Below are 12738 nucleotides of genomic sequence, written 5' to 3' on the forward strand. Positions count from 1 at the left end.
CAGATGATAATTATTATCATGAACAAAAAAACATCTTACCATATGTTCACATATTTTCATACCATTGACCTAATTATATGTATGTAGTTAAAAAAGTAGTTATTTAACAAGTTCAGCATAAGATAATTTTTTTTATTGATCTTTTATTCCTTTCATAGCTTAAATTATGGAAAAATATTTGCTATACGCTAAGGAAAATGAAAAATTATTGAAGTTATAGCAAAAAAATAGGTTTACAGTATCATGACTGTCAAAATCTAAATATTTTCTGAATAATTTATTAACATGTTAAAACAACATGTATTGTACAAATTAAAAAAATACCTAAAAGTTAAAAAGAAAAAATTGATTATCATAACAAAAACAAATAAGAACTTGCACAATTAGACAATTCTAATCTCTATTCATGCAACTTTTAAACTTTAGCTGTATGATAATAGGTTTGGATTTTAAAAGGAAAAAAACATTAAATGATTATTAATACAGGTAGTTTATGACATACCATATTTGCTTTTTTGAATGTTATTACAAACCTTGTCTGTAAGAGATTAAATGTTATTCCAAAATAGGTGTTTTTAACCATCATTTAAGACACACAAAAAAACATTTCTTCTTATTATTTGTTTAGATTTTAAATTATTAGAGATAAACATGAGATAAATCAAAGTTATACAAATATATACAATTTGATTTAAAATTCACAAATTATCATCATTAAATAATTTCAAATATGTTTTAAATTAACATAACAATAGCATTTGATATATACAAATAGATCACATTTTAAATCAAACAATGTTATAATTCTAAAAGCATATAAACCCAGCCTAAGGCACATAGCACCTGCCTAAACCAAAAGTATTTTTATTAAGAAATATTAATTTGATAATGCAATAATTTAATTTACAAAAGTAAAAAGTAAAATTATATATACATATATTTATGTAAGTGAAAATTTCCACAGTAATGCACACATTATAAAATAGAAATCAATAATTTGTTTTCAAAGCTTAACTAACACATTCATAATTACTTATGGTGAAAAATACATAGTCATAAATATTTTTATTTGGAATAAGAATTACAATTATTTCATAAAAACTATTAATAATATAAATTTGTTGACCAAGCTAATATTGCTTGATATATTTCTAGAAGCAAAAAAATGAATTAAAAATGATTGCTAAAATCAATATATGTATATCTGCATTTCTTAGTACAATGTGTTTATATTAAAGAGAGGTTGAAAAACATTCTAACTTTAAAATATATCATTATTACCAATTGGTACATTTGTGTGTTTTAACAAGGAAAAATTGCAGATATTTTCTGTCTAGACATTTCATAAGCTTGCAGTATGCTGTCAAAGATGCTGAGAGCACTGAGTCCCAACCAGAGACCAAGAGCAGAACCAAGATCAACTATCAGGCTGAAGGTGTCATAAGCAGCAACATCTGTAACAAGTTTATGTTTAAGACTCTAGAGGGCTTGGTGTCACTCCAGGTACTAAACCTCTCTAAACATCTTTAGTTATGATGTGGTGTCAGGCAGAGATTTGCACCTATCACCTTAATGATGTCAAGAAGATGCACTACGTGGCGAGCAGTGTGAATTCTACTTTAAAATTTTGACATGCAAAGCAAAATTGAGGGAGATGTAAGCTTTATGTAATACATAAGTGTTGAATTTTTAATTTGATACTCCTTCTTTTTTGTCTACCCACTGCATAATCAAAAACAGGTGTCTTTTGACAGATAAAATAAGCACACAAGTGAAAAACACCCACCTTACCTGTTTGAGGAGGTTTTTGACTATTGTAAAGGGAATGAAGAGTGGTGTAAAGGGATGGACAACGGTCAGCTGAATTTTTGTACACAGTTTCCTTATCCTATCTCAATATTTACTACATTTGAATGTGAGAAATTGAAGTATGAAATACACATTCTAGTTGTTGATCAGTTCATTCATATGTGGGCTTAAATACTGAAATCTAACTTTTAATCAGTGCAGTTGTGCAATTTTATCTGCCTACTATCATCTAACATTGAGCAAGTATTTATTGTACCATCATGAATGTTCCTCATGATCAATTGATTATTTTTTATGAAATATATTATACCTGTGTGAACAGCTACATTGGGATTCATCTCCAGAAGTACATATCCATTGTTTAATCGGTTTGATACTTGATACAATGTTGTCAACTCCATACTCATGGATTGGCAAGGTAGTAGACACTTTGCAGAACTCTTTGTTTCAAGTCCCTTAATGAATCTTCTCATTTCAATTTCAACTTCTTCAGATACTTTGTGTGATGGTTCTTTTATAGCTTGGTCTATTTCGCAGGTGTGGTTTTTCTTCCGAATCCAAGGTGGGGTACAACCATACCAGTTCAGAAAACTTTCTTGCATCATGTCTTGTAAACACGCTCCATAACTGGAACCCAGCTTATCGTAGTCGGTACAAGTTTCTCCATCTAGAATCTCATGATTGTGTAGTCGTACCTTTACTTCATAGTTATATCCTTGAAAACTATTATTACCAGTTGGTCCAAACTCACCCATGTGGACAGTCATATAGTTCAAACTCAAGTTGTTAGACCTTGCAGGATCAACCAGCAAGAACAAAGTTTCATATTTGGATTCAATTGAAACAGTTTTGTTAGTATGCAAAAGTTTCATGCAGAATCCATAAGGATTTAAAAATACTTTATCAGCACCAATTCTTTTGCTGCCATCAATTAATTTCTCTGATGCAACCATTGTAAAACTTTCGTAATCAGCTTCAAAGAGTAAATTGACCAAAGTTTCATATGTCAGATTACCATTCTTGCCAGTCCAAGTCAATTTTCTATCCAAAGTGATTCCATAAGTAAAGTCAGTCTTAGTTGGGTAACCAATCTCTCTAGCAGATACATAGTTGAACTGGTTGTCTTGGCAAACATATATTATTGGTTGTGTAATACTATCATAAGGGATGGTTGATGTTTGTTCAACAATAGGCCTAAAAAACATAGTATTTTTTAATATGATTTATAGTTGTTCTATTATAGAAGGTACTAACTGTCCCATTATGCATACTTATACAAAGAATTTTTTGATAGTTCCAGTCACTAATAAGGAACTACTTTAAATTCTTTCAGGCACTATAATCACTACCAGACAGTAAATTTAGATTATAAAATCTGCAATTTAGTTGGAATTAATCATTTTGAAAAAAGTAATACATAATGAACACGTTCTCCAGCAATGAGACATATTTAGTTGAATTATTGTTTAAACTTATACTTATTATATAAAAATTCTTAAACCATTTAGAGCATTTTCAGCACTCTATATTTTTTTATGGCTATAAAATTTTAGAAAAAAAAAATAAAATTTTAAATTACCTAGCAATATATTTCAAAACTGAATTTTGCATTTGAAACACAAAAATTCCAAAAGCAAATATTTGAAACAGGACCCTTAAAATTTTCATTTCTTAATAGTCTTGTTTCCTATAAATATGAAGGTTTACTGGTAAATGTAATTTAACAAGTTCTTTCTAAGTAATTACTTGGACAAACACAAAATCCCAATATATTTAACTCAAAGTCAACAATTCTACAGAAACCATTTTATTTAATTTTGTACCATTTATAAAAAAATAAATATACTCTTTATGCTTTAGGAATATGAAGGTCTTAATTGCAAGTATAAAGATAATTTTTTCCAAAAAAGGAACTTTCACCCCATCTGAAAATTAAAATATAACTCAATTGTAAATCTACATTCTACAAATCTAGTACAGCTATAGAATCTAAATTTTGAAAGAAAGTTAGCTTTCCTTGAAAGAGGAGTGGGGAAGTCAACTCATCCCCAACTTAATATTTTATTTTTCAAAAGAAAAAGTAAAAATGATTTGGAAGCTCATTTTTTTCTAGGGAAAGGCAGTGTTACCCTCACCAGAAAAAGAATGAGAAGTTTCACTGTAAGGGAGAAACATATCAGTTCATAGGTCAGAGAGACCCTTTGGTACACACAGACAGACAAACAGACAAATGTCCTTCTCTTATCTAACCTTTTTTCCTAACTTGTACACTAAATTAGTTTTTGCAAAGTAGTATTGATTTTTTGGGGAAATATAATTATTTTTAAGTAAATCCCATTAGTGTAATGAGATTCATTGCTGGCCAAATATTATTAAATACTACATAATATTAAGATATTACGCAAAAACTTTTATTGGGCTGTTTTCAATTTTCAAAAATATTAATTAGTGATATGTAAAACTTAAATTATTTCATTATTACATAAATTTCAGCCTTTTTTTTACTTTCTATTCTTATATCTTATTATTTTTCTACTTAAGTTGCTGATATTTTTGACAAAGCCCAAAATGACTCAAAAGTCAGCTATATGACGTCATAAAAACGAGAGATTATCCATCTTTTTTTTAGGGGTTTTCTTTCCCACTTCTCCTCTCATCTCCCTCATTTTTATGACTTCATATGGCTGATTTATGAGTCATTTTGGTCTTTGTCATATTTTTTTGAGGTCTAGTTTTTAAGTTTATTAACAACAGTGTTTCATTAAGATATGTTTCCCCTATCTGAGTAACTATATCTTTATATAAAAGTAACAGGACCTGTGTGTGTATGTCTGTGTGTACCAAAGGATCTCGATAACCACTGAACCGATATGATTCTTCTTTACGAACAAAAGCTTTGAAACTATTTTGGGGATATTACCCCTAGAAAAGAAATACCAAAAAAAAGCAGTACAAAACTTTTTTTACAACTACAATTTAAATTGATGGTGTCGATTTTGAGCATTTTTTTATCTACACTGGGTAAAGCTATACGTTGGTTTTTTGTATGTCCTAAAAGATTTAAATACAATAACCTGTATTCAACACCATTTCCCAAAGTTTTATAATAACGTTTTCTTATCTATAAGCTTGACAACTTTGCTAACTTTTTTTAAAAATTTTAATTGGTTGGTTTATTTAGACTGTCCAAACGTTACAGCCAATAGTCTTAATTTAGAAAACGGGTAATTTTCTTTATCATCATTGGGTATGTACATCAACTTATCTGCCATTGTATTATCCCTTTAGATCTCTGGGTAGACCAAAAAAGTTAGTAAGTTAGTTTACTCTGATTTTTTTTTTTACTTTTCTTGCTATGTTAGTTTGTGATCTTGTTATATGACAAATGTATTTTTGATACATTTTCATGACTATAAATCTTTTACTATATATCATGAAATTATTCATTTAAATAGCAGGAAATACCTAGTACCCAAAGTTTATCATATTTAGTTGTTGGATTAAAACTTTGGGTACTTTCATTAAATTTTGATTGGGTTGTTCATTGAGATGACTGTCCAAAACTTTACAGTCAAAAGAGTTAATTTTCTTTACCATCATAGGGAATGTGCAATGTGCATTAAGTTATTGTCCATTGTCTTATCCCTTTAGATCCCTGAATAAATTGATAATAAGGGAAAGAATAAATAAATCAAATAATCCTTTAGTAGTTTATTTTCTTATATTTAGGAATCTGAAGGGAAAAGATAATTGCTGATATATTGATGTACATCTCCAATATGATACCCTAATTACCCCTTCTGTAGATTACAATTAGTAATTGAAACGTTTGAACACTCAACTTAATAAAACAACCAATCAAATTCAATTAAAATCTCCAAAGTTTTTTAAGAAATGAAATAGTAAACATTATTATAAAACTTTGGGGACTAGTGTAATAAACAGCCCAATGTCACCTCTTTCCTTACATATATTAAACCACTAGCCCCTAAAAGCAAAAATGTTTTGGGGGAAGCGTGGTATAATTTTTCATGGGGGCCATACATATCTTAATCTACATAACCCACATGTAGGTAAACAGCCTTAAACCTGCTATGGAAAAAATAATAAACTTTCTAGAAAATTGTGGAAAAAGTGGTTTCTAACATGTGCATATAGACAAACAAACATCCTGTTACTTTAGTATATATAAGTTAGTTATGATTCCTTTCTCTCCCAAATATGTGTAATATTATGTTTTCTAGGCCAAACCCAGGGAGGGGGGGGGGGGACAATAGGATGTTTATTAGACTAGTCCCCAAAGTTTTATACTAACGTTTTCTTATTCGTTAGCTCAACAACTTTGGGAACTTTTATTAAATATTGATTGCTTTGTTCATTAGGTTTGGTCAAGCTTTTCACCCACTAATTGTCATCTAAAAAAGGGGTAATTTTGTATATCATCATTGGGGATGTGCATTAATTTATCGGCCATTGTCTTATCCCTTTAGATGCCTGGGCCCCAAACCCAATCCTAACATCAATTTATATATTTGTGATAGGTAAACTCTCTTCTTAGCTTTGGGCACTACTAGGCTTACTTCAGATATTTGCAGGAATAATATAAGAATTCACTAAAAGTACCCAACATTTCTGAGCCAACGAATAAAATAAGGCAATTATAAAACTTTGGGTACTAGTGTAATATACACATCCACAATCGTACTAGAAATCACCATTTCAATGATAAGTTAACATGTTTAAAATAGACCTAAGAATAAACTATAGTCAAATTTTACCTAATTGTTCCAGGAATTACATTAAAAGATTTAAAACCAGTAGGAAGATTCTAACATGCCTAAATATACCATATGAGTCAATTGAATAGACATGTTACAATTTTACTTTTAGAAAAGACCAATTTGTTTGAATATCACCCAGAAGATAATCATTACAAGCCTACTATTGCATCCCATATACTCCAGAGAAGTCATCAATAACTGTACAAAGTTATCAATCACAGAATATAACCAAGGTCATTACACTCTTCTATGTAACTATCTATCTATCCATCAGACTGCCTATCCATCTATCTATCTATCTATCTATCTATCTATCTATCTATATATCTATCTTTCTACTACTACATAATCATCAATAACTGTACAAAGTTATCAATCACAGAATATAACCAAGGTCATTACACTCTACTATGTATCTAACTATCTATCCATCTATCTATATATCTATATATCTATCTATCTGTCTATCTATATATCTATCTACTACTACATAATCATCAAGTAAGGTCATTACACTCTACTATGTAACTATCTATCTATCCATCTATCTATATATCTATCTATCTGTTTATCTATCTATCTATTTATATATCTATATATCTATCTGTCTGTCTATCTATCTATCTATCTACTCCTAGAGTCATCAATATCTGTACAAAGTTATCAATCACAGAATATAACCAAGGTCATTACACTATACTGTATATCAATCTATTAATCTATCTATTTATCTATCTCTCTGTCTATCTGTCTATCTATCTATATATCTACTACTCCTTCCACTCTTCTATTTATATTTATCTATCTATGTGTCTATCTATCTATCTACTAGTCCTAGAGTCATCAATATCTGTACACAGTTACCAATCGCAGAATATAACCCAATTTCATTGCACTTAACTGTTATCTATCTATCTATCTGTCTCTCTATCTACTCCTAGAGTCATCAATAACTGTACAAAGTTATTAATCAAAGAATATACCCAAGGTCATTACACTCTACTGCTATATCTATCTATCTATCTGTCCATCTATCTATATATCTATTTAACTATCTATCTATTTATATATCTATCTATCTATCTGTCTGTCTATCTGTCTATCTATCTATCTATCTACTCCTAGAGTCATCAATATCTGTACAAAGTTATCAATCACAGAATATACCCCAAGGTCATTACGCTCTACTGCTATATATATCTATCTATTTATCTGTCTCTCTAACTATCTATCTATCTATCTATCTATCTACTCCTAGAGTCATCAATATCTGTACAAAGTTATCAATCACAGAATATACCCAAGGTCATTACACTCTTCTATCTATCTATATATCTATCCATCTGTATGAATATCTATCTATCTACTACTCCTATCCATCTGTATGAATATCTATCTATCTATCCATCTATCTATATATCTATCTACTACTACATAATCATCAATATCTGTACAAAGTTATCAATCACAGAATATACCCCAAGGTCATTACGCTTTACTGCTATATATATCTATCTATTTATCTGTCTCTCTAACTATCTATCTATCCATCTATCTATATATCTATCTATATATCTATCTATCTATCTACTACTCCTAGAGTCATCAATAGCTGTACAAAGTTATCAATCACAGAATATACCCAAGATAACTATCTGTACATATATATCTACATAACTATCTATCTATCAACCACATAATAGCCAAGGTCATTACACTCTTCTGCTACACATATCTATCATTCCATTTGTCTATCTATCAATCACAGAAAAAAATAAACTAAATCTATATATATATATATATATGTATATGTTTGTATATGTCTGTCTAACTGGCTGTTTAACTATCAATCATAGAATCAATCATTATACTCTACTGCTAAATCTATCTATCTATCCATCTGTCTGTCTATCTGTGTGTCTATCTATTTATCAATCACAGAATACCCCTCATTACTCTCTGCTACTATATTTATCTGTCTATCAGTAGCTATATATATATGTCAGTCTATTTATGCGTCTATCTATTTATAAATCAATCACTGAATACCCAAGGACATTACACTTGCTATTATATCCATATGTCTGTCTATCTACCTATCCAACTGTCTGTCCATCCGTTTGTATTTATCTGTATATATATCTTTGACTGGATCTACGTACAGACACACTCATATAGTAGCTACGCTTATAAAAATGAATGTGTGTTGACTTTATTACAACCATACAAATAATTTAGTACGTACATGGGTAAATCAATAAACTTTTTTCAAATATAATAAATTAAATTGAACTGTTATTCAGTAAAATTTTAACATATAGAAAGGGGACATTCAAATTGTATACCCAAAGTTTTATAAACAGGTCCTTCCATTCGTTGCTTAAAAACTTTAGACATTTTTTTTTTAACTTAGTGTTAGGTTCAAACGAGATTTTAGCATACTTGTCTATGGAAATTAATATACCGGGACTAAATATAACACAAATACAAATACTTATTGCTATTCCATATATCTATGAAATAACTTGCGAGTTCTGAAACCTCCCACTTATTTTGAAAATATATTAGAAACAAGGATGACAACATCCATAAAATCGAAGCACTAAAACGGAAGGAAAACGAACATTAACACTTGTAGAGTCTCAGAGCTTAATAAGCAGATTATTATTGCATAAGTATAAACAAAATTGCAAGTAAATTTGTTGCAAATCTGCATAAATACATACATAATATTATTTAAGGACATACTTACATTTTTAGGACTTAATTATAGAGATGCTTTGCTTATAACATTGTACCTTGTTGTAATAGGAATCAGTATTCTAAAATCAGATGAATCGGATAATTCTAACATACAAAAATTTGATGTCAAAAAAGTAAAAAATCAACATGTTTAAAATGGACATACGAACATTTTGGTAATGACTATAGAGTTGCAACAGGAATCACCATGCAAGGTTTGAAATCGATAGGATTATTATAACATGCCTAAATTAACGAATAAATCTAACCCTGACGGACTAACGGACGGACCGATCCTAACTATAGAAAAGCTTCGCTGTCAATAATACAAATACATATTGCTATTCCATATAACTATGAATATAAAACTTGCGAGCGCTGAAACCTCCCACTCTCCCTTATTTTGAAAACATATCAGAAATAAGAAGGGTGATTTTAAAGGCGAAGCTTCTCTACAATTAGGGTCGGTCCGTCCGTATTTCCATCCGTACGTAAAGGATACCTTTTTTCGTTAATTTAGGCAAGTTAGAATTGTCCTATCGATTTCAAACTTTGCATAATGATTCCTGCAGTAGTTAGGTACGATTTAGAATGCGAAGCAACTGTATAATCGTTACCAGAATGTCCGTACGTCCATTTTAAACATGTTGATTTTTAACTTTTTAACAACAATTTTTTATGTGATATAAGGTGCGGAAAGGGGCCTGACTGTTAAGGGTTCAATACAATAAACATGTGAAGTTTACATTGATCTAAAGGGATAAGACAATGGCCGATAAATTAATGTACATCCCTTCTGTAGACTATAATTAGATTACAATTAGTAAACACTCAACTTAATGAACCAACCAATCAAAATTTGATAAAAGTCCCCAAAGGTTGTGATATTTGCCTAGAAATACGGTTTTGATGATTTGATAATATGATTGCAATGAATTAGGAACAGTAAATTACACTGGTACCCAAAGTTTTATAACCAGGCCATGTTAATTTATTCGTTGACTCAACTTGGATTAAGTACTTGGGTACTCTCATTTAATTTTAATTGTTGGTTCCTAATTTAAAGTGCATAAACTTTTTAACCATTAATATATATTAATATAAAAAAGAGATATTTATGTTTGTAATCTTTGGGGATGTATATTAATTTATCGTCCATTGTCTTAACCCTTTAGAGAGGGATTGGACATTAGGCTGTTTGTTACACTAGTTTTATAATAGCGTTTTCTTATTCGTTTGCTTAACAACTTTGGGGACTTTAATTGAATTTTAATAGGTATGTTGATAAAGTTGAGTGTCCAAACGTTTCACTTTCAACCACTATTTTTTATCTACAGAAGGGGTAATTTTGTGTATCATCATTGGGCATTTATAATAATTTATCGTCCATTGTCTTATCCCTTAAGATCCCCGCATGTGAATATGCAAGAAAAGGAAAATTGATATGTTAAAGATTTCTATAGACAATCAAAGATTTTAATGTAACAACAGATTTACAGTTGAACAGGACCTGAAACTCTACTGTGATACTCTATAATTTTAGAGTTCTATAGAAACCTGAATTATTGAGTAAATGTCAATTTTTAAGGCAGTGTCTTGAATTTGCCCAGATTTTCCTCTTGTAATAGTTATTTACCGCATCAAATTATAAACATGTTTAAACAGCTTTCCGAGGATATAAAAATGTACAATATTAACACCAGTTTAAGATTAGCCACGAGGAATGAAACTGGAAATGATACGATACGACTCATGATTTTTCAGTATGGCTTAGAACCGGTTCTAATCCAGCAGATAATCGGTTTCGAAGCCATACTGGAAATACAAACAAATTATCTTTAAAATCAAGTAATGTAAGTATGTCCTAATTAACAGGGATCTAAAGGAATAATACAATGGCCAATAAATTGATGTACATCTCCAATGATAATACACAAAATTACCCTTTTGTAAATTACAATTAGTGGTTGCAACGTTTAGACCTCAACTTAATAAACCAAACAATGAAAATTCAATTTCCTAAGTTAACTACTAAAAAAACTTATTATAAAACTTTGGGGACTTTAGTAATAAATTGCCCAATGTTCCCCTTCCTCCCTGGTGCAGGTATCCAGTTTGACCGCCAATGTGCTCACACAAGTGCCTCAAACAGTGTTTCGTGCACGGCGAGCGCGCTCTAAAATGACCGCCAAATCTCAAGCACGCTATTGGTGCAGCGCGCCCAAGTAACTCGTGCGCTCTCATCATTTTAACATAGTAATGGGTATATAAGGAAAAGAAATATTATTTATTTTAACTTTCGATCCTACTTAGTTTTGTATTTTACCCTAGTTGATTTTTCTGGGAAATTTTCCCATTAAGGTTATTTGGAAGTGATGTATGGTTTAATATTCTATATCACAGTCGAATGATCTTTATGGATTTAAAAATCATCTTAATAATAAAGAAGTTAATTATACATTAAGAAGTAAAATGACGCCATATTGACCTAAAATGTATACTGGACTGCCAATATTAATTTAATCTGTTTGTTATATTTCAAAGGACAAAATTTAGTGATTGTTTATAAATTCAAATCACTGGTTATTGTTCTTTGAAATATAGCAATGCAATCTCTGCTTTATTATCAACCATCTACACTATATATTCTATATAACTATAGATAAGGTAGTGTCTCTATAGTCATGGATATATAATATACATGACTAGAGTAGACACTGCTTTATTATCAACCATCTACACTATATATTCTATATAACTATAGATAAGGTAGTGTCTTTATAGTCATGGTTATATAATATACATGACTAGAGTAGACACTGCTTTATTATCAACTATCTACACTATATATTCTATATAACTATAGATAAGGTAGTGTCTTTATAGTCATGGTTATATAATATACATGACTAGAGTAGACACTGCTTTATTATCAACTATCTACACTATATATTCTATATAACTATAGATAAGGTAGTGTCTTTATAGTCATGGTTATATAATATACATGACTAGAGTAGACACTGCTTTATTATCAACTATCTACACTATATATTCTATATAACTATAGATAAGGTAGTGTCTTTATAGTCATGGTTATATAATATACATGACTAGAGTAGACACTGCTTTATTATCAACTATCTACACTATATATTCTATATAACTATAGATAAGGTAGTGTCTTTATAGTCATGGTTATATAATATACATGACTAGAGTAGACACTGCTTTATTATCAACTATCTACACTATATATTCTATATAACTATAGATAAGGTAGTGTCTTTATAGTCATGGTTATATGATATACATGACTAGAGTAGACACTGCTTTATTATCAACTATCTACACTATATATTCTATATAACTATAGATAAGGTAGTGTCTCTATAGTCATAGTTAT

At 29.8% G+C, this 12738-nt stretch overlaps 1 protein-coding gene across 1 annotated transcript; it reads right to left on the reverse strand.

The window, feature by feature from the left end:
* Window positions 1-331: 331 nt before the first annotated feature.
* Window positions 332-3515, reverse strand: LOC145327646 (uncharacterized). Its single transcript, XM_080171183.1, has 3 exons — window positions 3389-3515; window positions 2120-3003; window positions 332-1454 (listed from the first exon to the last, which is right to left on the reverse strand). The coding sequence occupies exons 1-3, from the start codon at window positions 3475-3477 to the stop codon at window positions 1303-1305; spliced, it is 1125 nt and encodes a 374-aa protein (XP_080027309.1). The 5' UTR covers window positions 3478-3515; the 3' UTR covers window positions 332-1302.
* Window positions 3516-12738: the final 9223 nt, after the last annotated feature.

This window comes from Acartia tonsa, chromosome 9 (genome assembly GCF_053477335.1).
Source record: "Acartia tonsa isolate MP-2025a chromosome 9, ASM5347733v1, whole genome shotgun sequence".
NCBI lineage: Eukaryota > Metazoa > Arthropoda > Copepoda > Calanoida > Acartiidae > Acartia > Acartia tonsa.

Coding starts and splice junctions, on each gene's coding strand:
- LOC145327646 (XM_080171183.1), bottom strand. CDS start 3,477: ATGAAAATTTTAAGGGTCCTGTTTCAAATATTTGCTTTTGGAATTTTT. Junction 3,004..3,388: donor GTTTTGAAATATATTGCTAG/GTAATTTAAAAT, acceptor TATGTTTTTTAG/GCCTATTGTTGAACAAACAT. Junction 1,455..2,119: donor CAATGTAGCTGTTCACACAG/GTATAATATATT, acceptor AACTTGTTACAG/ATGTTGCTGCTTATGACACC.